At 39.8% G+C, this 20,000-nt stretch overlaps 1 protein-coding gene across 1 annotated transcript in view; it reads left to right on the top strand.

Annotated features, from left to right (window-relative positions):
• snd1 (staphylococcal nuclease and tudor domain containing 1) overlaps nt 1–20,000 on the top strand; it is a 169,569-nt gene that overhangs the window by 143,071 nt on the left and 6,498 nt on the right. Inside the window, exons 19-22 of the mRNA XM_084407141.1 lie at nt 10,763–10,886; nt 12,751–12,820; nt 15,077–15,190; nt 16,818–17,021. Of these exons, the coding sequence (XP_084263267.1) occupies nt 10,763–10,886; nt 12,751–12,820; nt 15,077–15,190; nt 16,818–17,021 (512 nt within the window). The remainder of the gene's footprint in view (nt 1–10,762; nt 10,887–12,750; nt 12,821–15,076; nt 15,191–16,817; nt 17,022–20,000) is intronic.

Raw genomic sequence — 20,000 nt, 5'->3', positions numbered from 1 at the left:
AATATGAATAATTAATTACAACTCATTATAATTAATTATAAGTATTTGAAGCAGTTAATAGAATTAACTTGATGTAGCAGAATTAATAAAACAATCAACTAACCTGTCAAGTGAATGCTCAGTATTAATTATTTATAAATTCTAAGAAATGTTCATTTCTTTACTGTACAGTACTACTCAGGGCATGTAGCCAAAATCTGCACGATTAGGGACTCCAGTATATGAGCATGAACGAGACTTTATTTACACTTAGACTAATCTAACATACACATACATACATGCATAGTTTACCAAGGGAAAGAGAGCTGAAGCAGAATACAGGAAAGCGAGAAGTTATCGCACTGTTTGAACTTCAGCAGATCAACACTCTTGAGCAAACCATCAGTTTCTTAGTTCTAACACCCTTCTTTTAAAGGGGTAGGGATACTTAAAGTATCAAATAATGACACCAGGTTTGATACTTGCATGTCTCGTCCATTTGAATAAAACAGTCCTGATTCAATTTGTTGAGGCTCCAGTTGAACTTTGCTGACGTTGTCTTGATGAGAGAGAACCAGTTGGAATCAGAGGGACTTTGGTGAATGGAAAGGCAAGGCTCACAGCCTGGCACAAACTTAAGGGTCCTTAGAAGACTTCTAGCTCAGTATCACCTTCACATCAGAATTTTTTAAGAATCCCTGTGATCTTGTGATCAGTGGTCTTTTAAAGTGTGAAGATGTCACATCCCTCTGGAGGTGAGTGAGCCAATAAGGAGTTGTTCCTTTGGAGGGAAATTTTACAATCCTTTGTCTTCTAGCAGGGTGTTTTGCATTAGAAACCATTAAAGATTTGTATAATACTAATATGTTGCATAGGTATCACCATATAATGTAAATGTTCATTCAGGTCATTAAAACAGAAACTCGTTGATACCAAACATGGCACACGTGTGTTCTTGATTTAAGGCTGGCTAAAACATTAATTCAAAGAGTTTATATTAATACATTGGCAAAACACTTTAAAGGAACATGATTGCATAGGGAAATTGGATACATCATTGTACATTTCTCAAGTTGTTATATATAGAATTTTCAACAAGAAGTTACTCAAAACTCTGAAAATTGCTTTGGGTCGTAAACCATATCTTTTTTACCACAGTAACCAGATGCCTGGTGTTAGCTGCATTTGGGATGTTAGTTGCAGTTTCATGGGATGGTTCACACAACTTTGTTGGGAGAGTAAGTTTGCTGGATCATTCATTAAATATAATGACTAATTTTGTGTCTGATTGGTCCAGATCAGGGGTGCCCAATCCTGCTCCTGCCGATCGACTGTCCTGCAGAGTTCATCTCCAACCCTAATCAAACACACCTGCCTTTAATTTTCTAGTGATCCTGAAGACCTTAATTGGTTGCTTCAGGTGTGTTTGATTAGGGTTGGAGATGAACTCTGCAGGACAGGTAGATGGATTGGGCACCCCTGGTCCAGATGCTGCAGACATTATCATAGTTTGGTAGATTTCCCAAAATGTTAAAATAATAACAAGTTTATATATTTTATTTATTTTTGTATTGCTGTATAACACATAGTTGTCCATTTTTTTTTTTTTTTTTGTCCTTTTACCTTTTTTTTTTTTGCCATCCCAGCAGTCTTCTTTTGGTTAAATCCTTGCCCGTAACCAGCAGAGACTGTGTGATACTGTACATCTGTTTGATAATTCTGGTTCATGAGTGTCTTGGGCAGTGGTTGTATTAGTTTGGCTGGTGAGGGTAGGGAGGCCGTCTCTGGCACAGAGCTTAATGACTGGAGTGGTTCCCTTACCAGGTGCCAGTTTATACACATCCACCAACACTTACCCCTACATGCAACAGCTGTTTTACACCTAATGAGGTCCAGCCCTCTTGCTTAGCAAGGGGGAAAGTATTTCTTTTTTTTCTGTCTCGCCTTAATTTGTACCCGCTGTTCCCAGAAACATCCACCACTTTCTGGTTCCATCTATTACCTTACTGTTGTTCCTCTGCAAAGCCATCCTTCTTTTTCGTTGGTTGCGGCTCACAAGTGGAGTGACTGGAAACGATGCTTTGATATTGATTTAATTAAGGGGGGTGAACGCTGGTACTTTGTATTGATTTCAGCGCTGGAAGGGAGTCTGTAGGCGTGGAGGTGTGAGCTGCAGTGTGAAGCACTCTTGATTAGCACTCGAGTGTAGTCTGAGCATCTCCTGTTTGTCAGGGATAAACCCTGTTCTGTAGATTTAGAAGAGCCTTTAGGTAATTGTGTCTGTAATGTTCCTGACTTTGATTGAAGATTATTTTGTTAATTAGCAATAATGCTCATTAGGAAATGCACTTTATTTATACAATAACAAATGTCTTTGTATTATTATTATTATTATTATTATTATTATTATTATTAAATGTAATATTTACTAATTGTATTTGTTTTTTTGTATAATTGACTCGTGTTGTTGACGCACACCCGAAAATCAGAAGAAAAAAATCTGTTTAGCTCCCAAAAAATGAATCTTGAAAATTAAGTAAAATTTCTTTGCATTAACATTTTCACAAAAAAAAAAATATTTCGTTGTTTTTTTACTATAATACTAGCCTGGCTAACGTCAGACCTCTTTCTCATTGAGACGTGGTCTGGGAACCACATGTTCATTTTCTCGTATTTGAGGCGTGGTTTACGAATGCCCAGAGCCGTTTATTGGGCACTACGAATGTCTATCAAATGCGCCTGTACGTAGCTCATAGCCAATCGTTTCAATTATACCAGATGACGTATGTAGAGCGACAGAAATTTGACGAGGAAGACGACGAAATAAACTTGCGTTCTAAACTACTTAGAACACTATCTAAGGCTGCATCGAAAGGTAACTTCGCGTCTGATGCCATGTTGGATCCATAGATATAAACAAACTGCTTCGGTGTGTCGCATAGACGTCGTCATCGTCTTGCTGCTCCCTCCCCGTTCTGTGATTGGTTCCCTCGCTGAGGCGAAAATCTGGTCCATGGAATCCAGGCTGCATAGCAGCGTGAATAAAATCGCACTGCGCACAAGGCAGCATGGGGAAACCCAGGCTACTATAATACTGCATTCAAAGCCAGGTTTTCTCAGTCTTTTGGCTTTATGAAGCATTATTGAACCAAAATGGCCTCTTTACCATGTCCACTTTAAAAGAGGCAGAAACCAAAAAGGTGCTTTGCACGCTTCCAAGCCTGGAGCACTGCAGAGGTTTATGGGTATATTTGTAAACTTGCAATCAAAGCGCAGAGTCAGGGTCTCACCCACAGCTTGCGCGACGGGGGGGAGGAAAAGGCCGCAGATGCTGCCACTGCCCTTTCTTCACAATGGCTCTGAAATCACAGAGCTGTAATTTAGCGCCGGCACTGATTGCTGTGAAACCGCTGTGCACCAAAACAGGGCACATTGTGCACAACCCTGGGATTGTTTTGTCTATATCCCTCGTTATGTGCGTCAGTCTGTATGTACATGTACGTTGTCATGTTTCCCTCGCCCCACCGCTGAACAGAGGCTTTTAGTCTCTCTGCCTCTGTTTGTTTTCCCTAATGTAATGCTATAAGCAGCTGGAGGAGCCTGTAGATGTGCAGTGGGTGAATCTTTTCTCACTGAGGTCGTTCTATCTGCCTTTCTCCTCCTCCTCCTCTCCCCCCACCGGGGCTCATCCGCACCGTCTCCTGCTCAGAGTCAATCACGAGCGCCGGGAGGGGAGGTGAAATTCTTTTAATACTACCCTCATCCTTGCAGAACGGACCCCGTCCACCCGCCAATGAATGTTTAATGAGACGAGCGGACAGGTGGGCCAGCCCACGTCACCACGTGCCGGTGTCAGTGTGAAATGTGGCTTTGTCCTTAAGCTCGGCGTGGGCTGCCGCTTTTACCTGGAGAGGAAGGAAAAGAGAGAATGAACATCACTGTTTGAAAGAGAGAAAGACGTTACTGCAAATGGCTTTGAGAGAGGGGTGATCATTGGCTCATTGGCGAGTGTGTGTGCTTTAGATGCATCTCTCCGTGGGTGGCGTTCCTTATACTTGTGGTCAAATTAAACAATTAAGTTAAGCTACCACTAACTGCCATACACACACTGTGTCATATTTGCTTATTACATAATTTAGAAGAACATGTCTCCATGTATTGTTATGAATATTTAATGATATTTAAATGTAATACTTAATAATTGTTTCTCATGTCAGGTCACAATTCACCTGAAAAAAAAAAAAAATTTGCTCATAGAAAATGAAGCCATTTTTAGGACCATTAAGATTTTTTTAATTAAACAATTTCATAAAAAATTAAATACAACTCCCACAAAACCATGCCTGGAATTAATTATTAATTATTTTTATATTGTTTGAAATTTCAATTATTCTCAAAAGTAAACGATGTAATGCTGTGTTTTTTTTTTCTTTTTCTCAGTACAGTAATGACACCGAGATTATCTTTGAACAGTATTGAGAATTTGAGAGGAAAATAATGTAACAATAGTCGTCAACTGTTTACAATCAAACAGCTGATGGACCCCATTGACTTCCATAGTATTTTCCTACTATGGAAGTCAATGGGGTCCATCAACTGTCTTATTGTGTTCAGCAGAAGAAAGAAACTGAAACAACTTGAGGGTGTGTAAATGACATCATTTTCATTTTTAAGTGAACAATTCCTTTAATAGTCTAAAATGTCACTTTTTTCTTGAGTTGGGGTTGTTTGCGGATTTTGTTAGATTAATGCAGTTAGATTCAACATGCAGTATTTATGCATGGGAATTGTGGCTGAATTACTGTTTAATGTGGTGATTTGGAAACACCAGTATTAGCATTGTCTCATTTCTTTAGTCTTGTTCCCTCTGGGAATCTTTTGATGAAATAATATCTCAACAACATTGATATTATTAGGTATAATCATTCTTCTGAGCATTTGCATATGATTTGCTCTCAGCTACTGCCATAGCAGCACATCAATACATTTTAAGAAGGAACTCTGAGTGCTTTTTAGTACATTGTGGTTGCTTGGGTGCTTCTTAGTAGCCTGGCTCCGCCCTCCTGCGTACTTCCGCTCAATTTTATTTCCCTTCAGTACTACGTCTGGGATTGTGGTGTATTCTTTGGTTTTCTCCGATCATTTTTTTTGGCGGTCCAATCAGCGAACAGAGGGGAGTGGCTGAGAACGATGACGTTGAGGTCGTGCACTAGTTTGAGTTGTAGGGTTACGTCACAACCAAAGTTTAGCGATTGGTTATGGCAGATCCAGAGTGACTCTGGGCAGCTCCAATAGTTTTAAACTTCAACAGAGTACCCGTCTACAAGGAAGTTAACGCTTGTCAATGGAGAGAGGCCAGACTCTCTGTACAAATGAAATGTACGAGAGTCTGGTAGAACCAGGCTAGCTTCTTAGGGTGTTGATGGGTGGTTGCTTAAGGCCCCATCCACACTACTGCGTTTTAGTTTAGAAACGGAGAATTAAAACGAATACGATCTCCGTCCACACCGCGTTTTAGCTGCGTATTAGAATTGATCTCCGTCCACATTAAAACAACTGAAGACGCGGATCACGTGACCATTCACCAACACTGGGCATGCGCGTGCCGGTGTAAACACAACTTCATTGATAAAATTATCCCACCATGCGCTGGTTCTTCCCGGGTTAACCCAAAACCGACGCTCCATGTACGGTCGATACCGCCGCTGCACACGGGAATTGTCACAGATCGCTCGAATAATAGCTTGCCTCCGGCGCATGTAGGCAGTTAGCATTGTAAAATGCAGAATTTACTTGCACAACAGCTGCTAGCAAAGATATACGCCATGACTGATGACACCCAATCATAGAGCGGAGCGTGAGCCTCTACTACGTCATCGTTTCTAAAGTCCTCCGTTTTGACCCGTCTTCACTAAAACGCCCTCCGGAGATTCAAAACGAAAAAACGGGTCGGCAGGCTGGTAGAACCAGGCTAGCTTCTTAGGGTGTTGCTGGGTGGTTGCTTAAGGCCCCATGCACACTACTGCGTTTCCATATCAATGGGTCTTGTCAATGGGATTTGTTTTCTATCTATTTCATCTGCCAGGCGAAAATTGTAAGTCTAATCACTGACACATAATAGCACACCTTATCAAGCCATAAGGATGTGGCATAAACACTGTGGGATCTCTAACCCTGAATATGAGCCATAATAATAGTGAATCTCTCCTTAGCAAACACAATTATGGGATGCTGAGAAGCGATGAATATGATATTTATTGAAATGCTCTCCTGTCTCTGTGGCATCGACCTTTCTCTCTGTGGATTCCTCTTTCTCCAGCTGTTGTTTTCAAATAGTGCAAAAAGCTCAGAGTGAGAGGTTGATCCCTCTTGGTTGCATTGTGGGTAACGTGAGGTAGGCGTGGAAGTGTTTGACCCACTAGATGCTATTACGGTAGATTCATCTTTCCAATGCAAATAAACACAGGTGTGGGTTATTTATAGGGCTTTTTGCAGATATGCAATGTGTAAAAGCTCATCCCTCATAGCTTGTAATGTCAAGACTGTGTCATATGGAAAGAGTGAATCATCCACAGATAGAGTAAGCGCATTTTTAATACTTTCTTGTAAATATTCACAGCTTCACCTGTGAGTCTTTCATCTGCCAAACAAGTGATTATTACAGTGATTCAAACAAAATGCTGAAAATGGAAATGTGAAGGTTAATGTAGTTCAGTCAACTAAGATAGGTCATGGTGACGTGTTTGAGATGGTTATTATGTGTTGATAGCAGAGATGGAAAAGATGTGCATGTACATCAAGACTTCAGAAAAACACAACTTCAGAGTGGCATATTTAAAAAAAAGGACATGCATGTTGCATTAACTTTTCTAGTCATACATTCATGTTTTCATAGACATGTAGCAGTCTTAAATTATTTTCATTTTCATGATGGACACGCCCCGCTCCCCGCACATGCCCCGCCCCCCTGAGTACTAGAGTACTCGTTTTTTGAGACTAGAACGAAAAGAGAAATGGATAAAAATGCCCATCCCTAATGAAATGTAATGTCCTTGAATGCAATTTATGTTATTTTGGAGTGTATGTAAACTGGGAAATATGTCGTAAATGAGAAGCAATTTTAAAATGCAGAAAGATAACCCTGGTGTATAAGAGAGAAAGGCATTTTTCATGCAGAGAACCTTTGACTTTGGAGATTAAACATTTACATTAGCTAAGAGTCCTTGATGGTCCTGCTCACTGTGTTATCTGTATAAAAACAGTTTCATCTCATAGTTGACTTTCTCCCACCTCATGTCCTCTATAACGCTCACTCGTTCCTCATCAGTGCGGGAGGTGAGTCCAAATCCGTAGACACGTTCAGCTTGTGCTAATTAACATTACACACTGACCGCGAGCTAGCTGTGTGCAAAGCACGCTGCACTGAAAACTCTCTCACACACACAGTCAGGGGAGTGTTACAGATTTACAGTAGGCGCTAGAGAACACGACCCCACCATAATTAAAGCTGAATCCTTCATTATATCCTCCAGTATATCAGCCAAGGAGGATGTAATGAAGCATACAGGGAACGTAAGCAGAGCTGAACATCTGAACCCGCACCATATGGACCACTGCAGGTCTTGTTAGCGTGCTTTTAGATCAAAAACACAAATTAACAGTACTTCATTTTTAAGTTGACTAAGTCTCCCCAAGAGTTCTACTAAGTTGCTGATTAAAGTACAACGGTATTAGTGTTTTTCCCCAACATTCATGTAAATAAATACCATGCTACATGTACCACGGTATATATCTAAGTACTATGGTGTTTCCATCAGTCACTACAACTGTATTATGGTACTCGCAGTACTGCTTACACACCTAGCTGTGAGTTTCTAGTGATCCTGAAGACATTGATTAGTTTGCTCAGGTGTGTTTGATCAGGGTTGGAGCTAAACTGTGCAGGACAGTGGCCCTCCAGGACCTAGTTTGAGAAACCCTGGCTTAAAGTGTGTTTAGCTTCTCTTAGTTTTTGGTCCAGACAAAAAAAAAAAAAAAAACGATTTTGTCCTGGTTTTTACTCTCATGTTTAAGACCGAACCTATATATTATACAACTATAATATATTATACAAAAAAATAATATTTTAATGAACATCCAAAACAATGCTGTGCTCTGGGCTATATGTACTTATTGTACAGTATATGTGCGTACATATGATGATATTTTGACCAGCTGAGAACTTGTGAAGAGTTTATAAAATGTGTAAAGGAGTCAAAACAGCGGTAGGAATTCTGTAGCCAGAAAACGGCGTTTGACGCCTGTACCTAACTGTAATGGGCAACGTAGCTTCTATGTAAAATCAGATCAAAAGCACGCACATCCAAAGCAATATGTTGCTCAAATTGGGTGCTCGACAAGAAAATTAATAAAAAAGGAAAAAAAGTCGGCACACCATGGCTCCAAAATATGAAAATTTTATAATAGACTCACACACAGGTGGTAACGTTTCGAGCGTGTCTGACGAAGAGCCTACGCGCTCGAAACGTTACCACCTGTGTGAGTCTATTATTAAATTTTCATATTTTTGAGCCATGGTGTGCTGACTTTTTTTCCTTTTTTATCAACGTAGCTTCTATGACAAGAAAAAACTGGTATGATTCAGCATTCTGTTCTTTTAGGGTGTTTTTGGTTCTTTAGCTGTCTATGGTCCGAGTTGCATTCATATTTCAGTCAAACTGCTCCGGAGTTCGTTTGGAAGCAGACAACCCGCTTTTCAGATGGCAGTGTTTCACACGTAATCAAATGAACCGAACTAACAGAACAATCACAACAGTTTAAGCCTTAAAGTCAGCATGAAATGCAAATTGCGATCATCTTTCCTTCTCTATTGTGAAGTATATCCGAGTGAATCTGCTTCTTGAAGAATAAAAAATTGGCGCGGGACTTGACATTGTCCATTGGCAGTTGATTGGATTGTAGGATTGTTGTTGTTTTTGACAAGTTTTTTTTCTTCTTTAATGAACCGCAAAAGGTGAATTTGAGTCTTTTGAAGCTAAATAATAGTTTGAACAAACATGAGTTAGTTATTCACTAAAAACCTTTCCGCGTTCTGTTTTAATATCATATTTGCCACCTTACAATAGTGACATCATCAAACATCATTAGATATGTTTTGTCACCTGATAAAGAATGAAATTTGACACCTGGAACCATTTTCGATTTCTTCAACAGTGTTTAGGGAGTGAGTTTTGTATTCTTTGACATGTATTATAAGCCAGTGCATTAATTTTAATTAGCACCCATCGTCTATAATAGAGACTTTTTCTCTGCCCGGTCCATGCGTTCTAATTGAGTGCCTCTTGGATTAATTGGGTTAAACGCGCTGCCTCCATTAAACCTTTATAACGCGTACGGAGGACACCCCCCTCCTTATTTATTATTTAGCGTGCTCTCGCAGGGCTGGAAGTGGGGCATGGATGAACGAAGCCGGGGAAACACACTCTCTCTGCCCTGCTGCCTGGGAAGAAAATGCAAAACTTTTTAAATTAGCTTAATAAATCAAGGCTACACATTCAGCTGTCATCTGACACGCTACTCTAACCACAGCCACACGTGTCCCCCCCCCCCCCAAAAACTGCTGCCTCCTCAAAACGCAGCTAATATCTCTACTGTGCGAGGATCAGCTGAGAGGTTTGTGTGTATATGTGTGTGCACGTGTCTTCCCATATGTGCTAATTAACAGTTTAGCAGGCTGGATGCTGGTGGGGTTATCCAATAAAATAGAGCATTTAAGCCGCACCTCTTTGGAAATCTGCCATTAACCACCTCACACGTACACAAACATACGTTCACACGCTAGCGTTGCTCGGTTTGAATTGGCATCATGCTAATTAGCTGCATGAATGTAGATTTACAGTACATGTTTTAAACGCCCTCCCTCCCCTCGTTATCCTCGTCTTTTCATTTAATACATGCAAATAATCTGATGTTAGCAAACCTTTTTCATAATAACCCCAGTGACGTCAGAGGAGGGGGGTGAAAATGAGCAACTTAAGACAGGCCCATTAGTTGGCTTATTTTAACAGCTTTCCTGGAGGGATGTTTGGTGTTTGTCGCACATTACAGCTTTCGCTCTTTTTCTTTTTTTTTCATCTCTCCGCTTTGCGCTCTCACGACATTATTCATGCCTGTCTGTGGGGCCATTTTGTCACATATCCGTACCCCAGCAAACCCCACACCTCAGCGATTATACTGATTGCTCTGTTGTTCAGAGAAATAAATGAACAAAAAAAAAAGTAAATATTTGTTGGATGTTCTCATTAAAAAGGCCTTTCAAGCCATTTTGATATTAACCTTACTGGCCTGTGGTTGATTTGAGAGCATGCTTGGGTCACACGTCCCCCCTTAAGCGGGCTCTAGTGCGCTAGAGCGGTGAGGATTTGTGGGTCTTAATCCAATATTATTTCTGTATTTGCAACAGACCCCAGGCCCAGCAAAAACTCAATGGATGTTGGTTGTCAACAAGTGAATGTAATTTAGTATTTGCCGTTTGGCTAAACAAGGATAATATGCTCTTCCTCTCCAGGGCTATCAGGGCTTCATTGTTGGAGAAACGATGTAAGCAGAGGCCAGTCACACGCAGGATAATGGGTCAATTCCTCATCAAATCGGCCCGTTATGTTATAAATCATACAATCACTTCAGGATGATTCTTGGTCTTTGAACGTGGAGCCCGACTTTCCTGAGAAGTGTGATGGTTTGCACAGAGATGTTCACCTTTTTGTCGTCCTCATGTCCGCAGGGACTAAGCTGGAGAACCTGATGGAGAGCATGCGAGGAGAGATTGCCGCCCAGCCTCCGGTGGAAGGATCCTTTGCCCCGCGCAGAGGGGATTTCTGCATCGCAAAGTTTGCTGACGGAGAATGGTGAGAGCCAAAAAAAAAAGTCTCCTAATGGTGTCTGCTATAAAAGCTGAGTTTCCTGGTTTAAACCAAAGACCTTTTCATTTATTAATTTCTTTCAATAAGTAAATGTAATTAAATATTTGTCAGAGCTGCTGTGCAGGATGTTCTTGTCAGGTTTTGAGAGGTAAAGATTCATCTGCCTAATGTGGCAAGTTTGTGCAGGTCATTCGATGTTTCAAGTAAATATATCTAAAATATTTGAAGAGTTCAGATGCAAAAACCTCTAAGTGCCATCTGAAATTTTCTTCTAGAATGATCATTTTTATCAAGCTCGTTTGTTTAAGTTCAGTAATTTCACTTAAATGGCAATTAATAGGTCATTTTCATTGCCATTTAAGTGAAATTACTGAATTTAAATATACAAGCTTCATAAAAATTATCATTCTAGAAGAAATTTTCAGATGGCACTTAGAGGTTTTTGCATCTGAACTCTTCATTTAGTCATTTAAATAGTAAATGACAAGTGAATTTAGTCATCACAGTAACAATGTACGGTATGAAAGTTTGATAGAAAGATTTGTTTTGAGATTTGCTAAAGATTATATTTGGCAGTTTTACTACTTTCTTTGGTAATTAATGATTAACTAAGCATGCATTGGATTATGGGAATTATTATATAAAATGTCAAATTGCATTTACAAAATAATAAACAAATTAAAGGAAAAAATCTCTAATATTGGGATAAAATTAGATGCATCAATAACTGTGCATCCTTAGTTTGAAGTACGATGACTTTGGTGAATAAAGATTAAAAGCAGAAAGGCATGATTTCTCAGCAAACTATATTCACAGGGATCGCTTTAACCTCATATTCATTGTTGAAATCATTTTATAGTTAACCATCTGTTGTTTGAGTATAATCTGCCCTAGATTGCAGGACCTTGGACTGCTCTGAGTTCTTTTTCCATTAGAGAGTCTGGAAGCTTCTATTGTCCTCTTGTAGACTGTGAACAGACTGCATCCTCAGTGGGGTCGACCCATTATTCAAGCATCTGCTGGTGTTTTTGTTGATGTCGTCTTGCTCTTTTAAAATCTCATTTGAACTCCACCCAAAAATATTCCTAGAATTTGATTTCTTTTCGGTTTAGTGCCTCAGAGATGTGGATTCCCCGATTTTTTTTCTTTTTTTTCTTAGCATGTTATGTTTGTTGCTAACAGGCACTTTCTCTTCATAAGTCTGTGATACGCAGGGAGAGAGGAGACAAATCAGTCTGCAGCCAGCAGAAAGACTTTTTTTCTTCGTTTTTTTTTTTTTTTTTAGCATGGGTCCCCGGATCAGGCGGTGGTTTTGGGATGATTGAGGCGATTTAGCATAAGTAGATGGTTTGGAATGGGCAGGGGGTCTCGAGTGGATCGGAGTGTCTTAGTTTGATTATATGAGAATGGAAACTCTTCTTTGACTTCTCTTTTGTTTGAGGTGTCACGCTGAGCTTTGAACTGCTCTTTATGAATATGAGAGGCTTCTTGTGCTTTCAGAGCATGAGGTTATGAATACAAGATCAATTCTCTCCTCTGACCCATAAAATATATGCCTGTACTATACAGTTAGGGACACAAAACTAGTATTTTTCTTTTTCTAAAGTGGGGTGTTTTCAGTTCCCTTTTACATCAACAAAGTGTTGGTAAATTGGTGCCATGTGGTGTAGCCCCTTTCAGTAGTTTCCTTGAAGAAAAAGGATCAGCAAGTCAGTGTCAGTGGGTACCAAAGTACCATTTGGTGGCAAACATTTTCTGTTTAGAAGTTCCACATCAAGTTGTCCAGTGCTTCTCCTCTGATCAGTGAGTGAAATTGACCCTTTCTTTATCTCTCTCTTTCTTTCTATAGGTACAGAGCACGCATTGAGAGAGTTGAAAATCCAGCAAAGGTTCACGTGTTCTACATCGACTATGGAAACGTGAGTATCAGCTTGCATGAAGGTTGATGCGTAATCTGGATGTAGCGCAGCATTTCCTGATAGGCCTGTCACGATAACAAATTTTGCTGGACGATAAATTGTCCAAGAAATTATTGCGATAAACGATAATATTGTCTTTCTGAGACCATTTTCATCTAATATAATGATAATGGCATAATAATGCAGGTACACCTTTTCAAAGATCTATAAACTTTTATTTCTAAAGAATATCAAACATTGAAAACGGAAAACATTTTAAATATCCACAAAAAATAAACAAAAAAACAAAAAACAATAAAAGCAATGGACTCTCAGTGTCTGTTAACAAAAAAATGCACTTGAATAAATACCAAAAGCAACAAATAAAATGGATGTAAACAAAATTGCACTTCAAAAAATATTAAACATTAGGCTCAGACATAAATAGTGATGCATTCCATAACAGGCAAAACTGCCAGTTAGGACCTTTGTAAACAAATAAAAAAAGATCACACCATTTTGCACTGTCCTCCTGTTACTTTGTCGACTAAACGCCCGAGTGATTGTGTACTGTCGGGAAGACGGAGACGCACTTTATTGCGTGTATATGCTACGCACTGAAAATACTTGGTTAGGATTAGGGGTGAGGAGTGCGTGCGTATTACACGCCATAAAGTGCGTATCATATGCACGCAAAAACTATTTTTGGCGTATAAATGGCACGAGAAATAACATTCGTGGTATAGATACGCATTTTCATGAGATCGGGCTCGCTGTCGCGTTTGGCTTTTAAACCAATTCCATCTTTTTCTTTTTTTTTCCTCTAACTCACAACTAGCGTCTTCTCTCTCTCCCGGCAGTCGCCGCAAACAGTCCCGCTTTCCCATACAAAGACCATGTGACTGACAAGCGCCGCGGCGCCGCCTCCCCACACAAAGACCATGTGACTGACAAGAGGGTTCACTCCTCCTTTATGCTAAGGAACCGAGAGTGGTCATCCAGTCTCTTTGGTAGAGAGAGACAAGGAAAACAAACAAGCATGCAAATGGAATTATCGCGGCCAGAAAAACTATCGAGCTCATTTTTTTTATCGTGCGATTAATTGATTTATTAACTATCGCGACAGGCCTATCTCCTGAGTGGAGAAAAAAGGTGCTAACAGATGAATGTTCTGAATTGTGTGTAAAATACTCCATGTGCTTTCAAAAGCCAGCACCGAATCCATCTGTCAAATGCCACGCGTATGGAAATCAATTCCTCTCCATAATATCACAGCTGCATTGGCTAACATGCAGAATAAATGTTTTTTTGCAAGGAAATGGTGTTAGTATGTTTAAAAGGGGCTTTAAGAATGCAGTACCCAGCATGCTATGCTGTTTGTTTGTTTTTGCCCAAGGCAGAAAGCTCCAGGCCAGCACAAGAGAAAAGATGCAGGTGGTCATGTGATTAAACATTTCCCACACAACAGGCCTTCTCTCTCATCTCTATATTCCCTGTGCCTTCCTTTTTCTTCTCTTTTCACAGACGGTCTACCTCTCTTTTATCTTTGCACACTTGCTCTGTTCTGTATATCTTAACCCTCGGTGCAAGAGCATTGTGCTGAATCTGATATCATTGTTTATCCACCTCTGCTCAATCACTCTGATTCGCTTGACACAGTGTCTTAAAGGACGGAACTTTTAATGCCCCATCAAATGACTATGGCTTAATAAATGCCTTTTTTGTTATGATTTAGATTTCCTATAACAATCTGACAATGTAGTAACAAAACATAGAGAATGTATCAGATCTTAAATTCTGTGTTCAAATGCCTCTATGATGTATGTGTTTCTGCTGCTCATCCTCTTAAATATTGCTGTATAACCCCCCATACAGAACAAGCCACTCTTTTTGCTTTGTACTTTCATCTGTCTTCTGTCTGTTTGTCCTTCTTTTAGTCTCTCTCTCTTATTCTCAAAGCTGAAATGAGCCTTTGTGCTAAGCAGCCTCTTTAGCCTTCTGCGTTCACATGTTCTGTACTGAAGACACATGACCACAGCGCTCAACTGCGACCCAGTAGAGAGAGAGAGTGTGTCTCTCTCATATTGTGTTGCTGGCTTTGAGAGTGGCATGTGGAGGAGTGGAGCGTTATCCTTGACTTTGCTTTTATCTGCTGTGCTGTACTCACACCTCCTCCATTTAATGAGGACCTTGGTACAGGCAGTTGGTGTATGAAAGAGGTATGAAGTCTGTTTTATAACACAACAATGTGACAGTCTCTCTCTCTTGTCGTTTCAGAGAGAAATATTATCCTCCACACGTCTTGCAGCGCTTCCTCCAGCCTTCAGCACGCGTACACTTCCTCCACAGGCTACAGAGTACGCATTTGCCTACATTCAGGTCCCACAGGACGTAAGTTATCGCACAAAAATGTCTATACGCACACTCCAGTGTGATTGATCATACACCGTAGCCTTCAAACAGGCCCACGTAGAGCATTCACGCACAAGCTAGAGTCACATCCGGGTTATAAAAGACAGGAATTTATGAGCCACATCATGCAAGTTTAGCTGTTTTGGATGTTTGGAATGGCGTAGTACCGTACAACTGACCATTTCTGCAAAGTATGCAAATTTTCTGCATGGAATAGCCATATGTCGCTAGACTGTGTAGGGTAATATATTTCACAATGCTAAATAAACCAGTAGTACACTATATAGTATAGGGAGTAAACTGAGGGATTGCACACCATATACACATTTATACAAATATATGAATATTTATATAATTTATTAATAATTAAATGTTAAATAAAATGAATAAATATGCATGTAATGGGAGAATGGGATAATAATAAATGGGATTGAACTGCAACGTGCAATATGGCGGAATATGTCCCGCCTTCTAAGCAAAAAAGCCAGTCACTGATTGGTAAGGTCATTGTGTCACTGCAGCTCCTGTACCCATAAAAACCTGAGACTCGCGCTTAACACTGCACGTGCGCATTGGCTGGTCTAGCCTGAAAAATAAGCTTTTTTAACACTTTTTGAGCATAAGAAACAACATTTTATTGGACAGTTCATGTCAGATTTTGTTGCTGATTTAAAATGTTATTTAATTGTGAGTTCGGCGAGCAGTTTCAGATTTCAGGATTCCCCATTCAAATAGATAGGACTTGGTCTTGAATGCCCGAAATAGCTGCCCGAAGGCGTTGCAAATATGCTTGTCGACTGAACAGTCTTTCCTTAAAAGGGACTTTGATGAAACATATTAGCACTTTTAAAGTAGGTTGCATTCAGTGTGTTCTTTGTAGCAAGCAGTACCCTAGAGTGGTAATATCCCAAATTAAGCCTTTATCCTAGTTACGAGTCATTAAATTGTGTGACGAAATGCATGCGAGAGAACGCTTTCCAGCAGGTCTGTTTGTGTGTGTAGGCGTGTGTTTGTGTGTGTAGGTGTGGCATCATGCCACCTGCCCTGTTAATACTGCTGTTGTTTTGTGATCTTTGAGGTAGGCACATTGTTCTCTCTCTATCTCTGTCTCTTTCTCTCGTTCTGGATGGCCTCTGTATCTCGTACCCCCACCATAACTCCCCCCAAGGGGAACATGCTCTGAGGTTGCCATGGAGACTGGGTTGGCTCACATGAGCAAACTGTGTGTGTGTGTGAGTGAATGAGCGAGAAAGATCAGATCTGTATCTCACCTCATGCGTTGAACATTTGCGAAACATTGTGTTGGTGTGGAGGTATTTTGATCCTTTTTTTATTTTTTTTTGCTAATCTACATTTATCATTATCACAGTGCTTGTGTGTTTTTGTGTGTAAGTGTGATGAATGAGCAACTCTGGAGCTGGCGAGTTTGAACGATGGAGTCTGATTAGCTCGGAGCACACTTGAGGACCTTAAAGTGTCTATCAATAGCTTGTGTAGTAGTGTGTGTAATTGTAAGTGTGTGTGTGCTGAGGGCAGTTTGTAGAAATGAAAGCAGGTTTGGGATACATGGATATTTGACATGCTCTTATATTGACCCCACCCACAGGAAGACGCACGGACCGACGCTGTGGACAGTCTGGTCAGGGACATTCATAACATACAGTGTCTGCTGAATGTGGAGTACGGTGGACTCGTCTGCCCGCACGTCACGCTGCAGTTCGCTGACTCTAAAGATGACGTGGGTCTGGGTCTAGTGAAAGAAGGCCTAGTCATGGTGGACGTACGGAAAGAGAAGCACCTCCAGAAAATGGTAAGTAGATCTAAATACTAAAACCCGAATGTTATGCGTGAAGCCACTGGTCAGCTAGTTTGAGGAGGAGGCAGCATTAGCTCTGTCTGGGTTATAGCATAATCTATGTGCCCTGAAATGCACCTCGCTGTTTCACAGCAGGGCCACTGACGGCAGCCATTTTGTATTATTATAAAGCACTGACCATTCGTTCTCCCCTTGTTATCCTCTCTTTATCAGTCTCGCTCTCACTTCCTTTCTCTTAATTAATACTTGAGCCATTTCTTGAGCATTTTTAAAAGTCACTGTATTAATTTGTGACTGTGTAAGAGTATACAAACACACTGCTGCTCATACAGGAACGTAGACGACTTAATTCAATAGTTGGAGCATTTAGATCTTTTTATTTTAACACTGTTTTTACTGTCAGCGATTTGATTTTATTCTAGAGCTGCACGAAAATTCAAATCAGATTTTTCTAATTACAATGATTATGCTTAATGCTTTTTTGTTTTGTTTGATTTTAAAAGTTGACCAAAATTATGTAATTATATATAATATTATGGCTATAAAATAATAATAAAAAACTATTATTATTATTAACTAAAAACATACAAATTTGAAAAATCTGGGGGAAAACAAACAATTTTTGGCTTTTCTAATATATTTGTAATTGCAATTTAAAATGTGTTTTAGCTGTTTTTTAGCTCCAGGTTTATTTGTTTCTCGGGCTGCACAATTTGGTCTAAAGATTTTATCAATATGACTATAAAATAACAGATATAATATTATATATATATTATATATATATATATATATATATATATATATATTATATATTAATATTATATATAATATTATTATATTTTATTATATATTATAATATTAATATAATATATCATAATATTGTTTCTGACTAAAAATATTAAAATAAGAAACATTACCTGTGTAATTCACTGTAAAACAAAACCTGATAATATAGTACAACTGTAAAATTACAATACTAATAGTATACCGTGTTCATTTATTTAAATCGCAGCCTTTGTGATTTGCTAATCACACTAAGCCATATCGCAATTTTGATTTTAGCTAATTAATCGTGCAGCCCTTTAACTTTTCACATTTCATTCAGTAGCTGTTTGTCTGATATCCCTTGGAGGTAAGACTTAATAGCTTAAAAAAACTCTTCTCCTTCTGTTTGAATTTAGAGACATTTGAACCCGTTCTTTGATCATCTGTATTTATCCTTTAACCTTGTGCCACCCTGACGTTATTTTTGTTATTGCTCTTGAATCAAACCATACAGGTTTGTTCTTAGCAGTCTGCTTATGAACTTGAGTCTTGAGTAGGGGTTTGTTGTCACAAACACCCTCCATTTGCTTAGTTCCACCGTTCCCCTGTTCCCATAGGAACACTGCTGTTCTGGTTCACTCGTCCCCTCCTCTCACTCCCTCGCGCCTTTTTTTATTTTTATTGTACTACCAGGTTGTTTGAGGTGCTCGTATAGAGCTGAGCTGTCTGACTTCAGTGGCAGACACTTCTGCTACCGTTTCACACACTCACAGTTATGAAACACTAGTGCTCAGGCATGTGTACTGTACCTCAACTACTGTACACGCATGCTTTAGTTCAGCAATACAGTATGTCAGAAGAAATGCATAAATAACCAGTAGTTTTATTAAGATGTGCCAAGGTGAAGTGGGTCAAGTAAACGCTTTCGCTTATCCTAGTCAGCTATAAGACATTTCTAGGTTGATTTTCTCCTGAAAAGTGTAAAGCATCCTGACCAGCGTAACACGGCAACATTGGCACAACCAGTGACGAGTTAATGGGTAGATGGCAATGGCAGATAGTGTTCAGGAAACAGATCATTATTTTTGCCATTCCGTTCTATGACGTTAGTGGCTCGGAAATTACACACCTCACCTTTAGTGAAGTGTTTTGTCATCTCAAGATTGGAAAAGTTAAGTTATTTTTTAAAAAACAAAAGCATCTCCACTTTTTCTTGGTGTTAAAATAGACATGATTTTTTATTAATGTGTAATAACCATCTTATAACACTGTTATTACAGTCCATTAGCAGTTGAATGCACATAGTGGGCACATCCTGTATGCCAGATGGTCATTTTTTAGGACAGCACTGGCACTTTAGTATAGTGTGGTGGCGCCATGCCACTTGTCTTCTGTACTTTAGCTTTCACCCTTGGCTTTTTCATAAAAATCCTTCTCCTTCATTCAGTTTCTCATTCATTATCTCTCCCGCTCACGCACACACTCTCTTTCTCTGTCCTTTTCTCTCTCCTTCGCCATCTTTTTTTTCTGCTGCTGGTTTGGCCTCCAGTGCAGCACACTGTGTGCTGGAGGATGTAGTTTGGAAATTTCCATGTATTTGCATGTCAGTGAAAGCGGTGTGATAAATCATAATCTTCAGAATTAAAGACAAAGCAGTGAATCAAACCTTTCATTCCTTCGTTAAATGAGCTGTGATTTAAAACGCTGTTAATATACAGCGATTATTTACACTGCCTTCATAATACACGGTGCCTTCCCGCCCGTGACTCCCCATCCCCCTTGTCTTTCTTTTGATATTCTATTCCTTTTTTAAACACAGTGCTCTGTGATCATTTCTCCCTATGTCCTCTCTGCTTCTGAAGGGTATCTGCTTGACACCTGACTTCCTGCTATCAGCAAATCTTTACTTTGCTGAAGTCTCCAGACCAGAGTCCATATGTCAGTCAGTTCGACACATTCACTACGGTCTAGTGTGGAACAAGTCCTTGAATCTCTGTACAAGGCAAACGAGAGAGGGAAAGAAAATCTTTAACGTGAAAGTAGGAGTCAGATATGGGAACGTCTGTGTGACAGGGAGGGAGAGAGTAGGAGAGAGTGTCAGATAAGGCCCCCCGGTTTTCTTACTCTGCACCTGCGCGCGGATAACACGGGCCTTCCGATAAGTGTGAATGAGCTTCATCAGTTCTCAGGATCGATAGCTGAAATCGA

Source organism: Rutilus rutilus (assembly GCF_951802725.1).
Source record: "Rutilus rutilus genome assembly, chromosome: 4".
Classification (NCBI taxonomy): domain Eukaryota; kingdom Metazoa; phylum Chordata; class Actinopteri; order Cypriniformes; family Leuciscidae; genus Rutilus; species Rutilus rutilus.
Note: the sequence above shows the minus strand (reverse complement) of the source record. Positions and strands in the feature narration are given on the sequence as shown.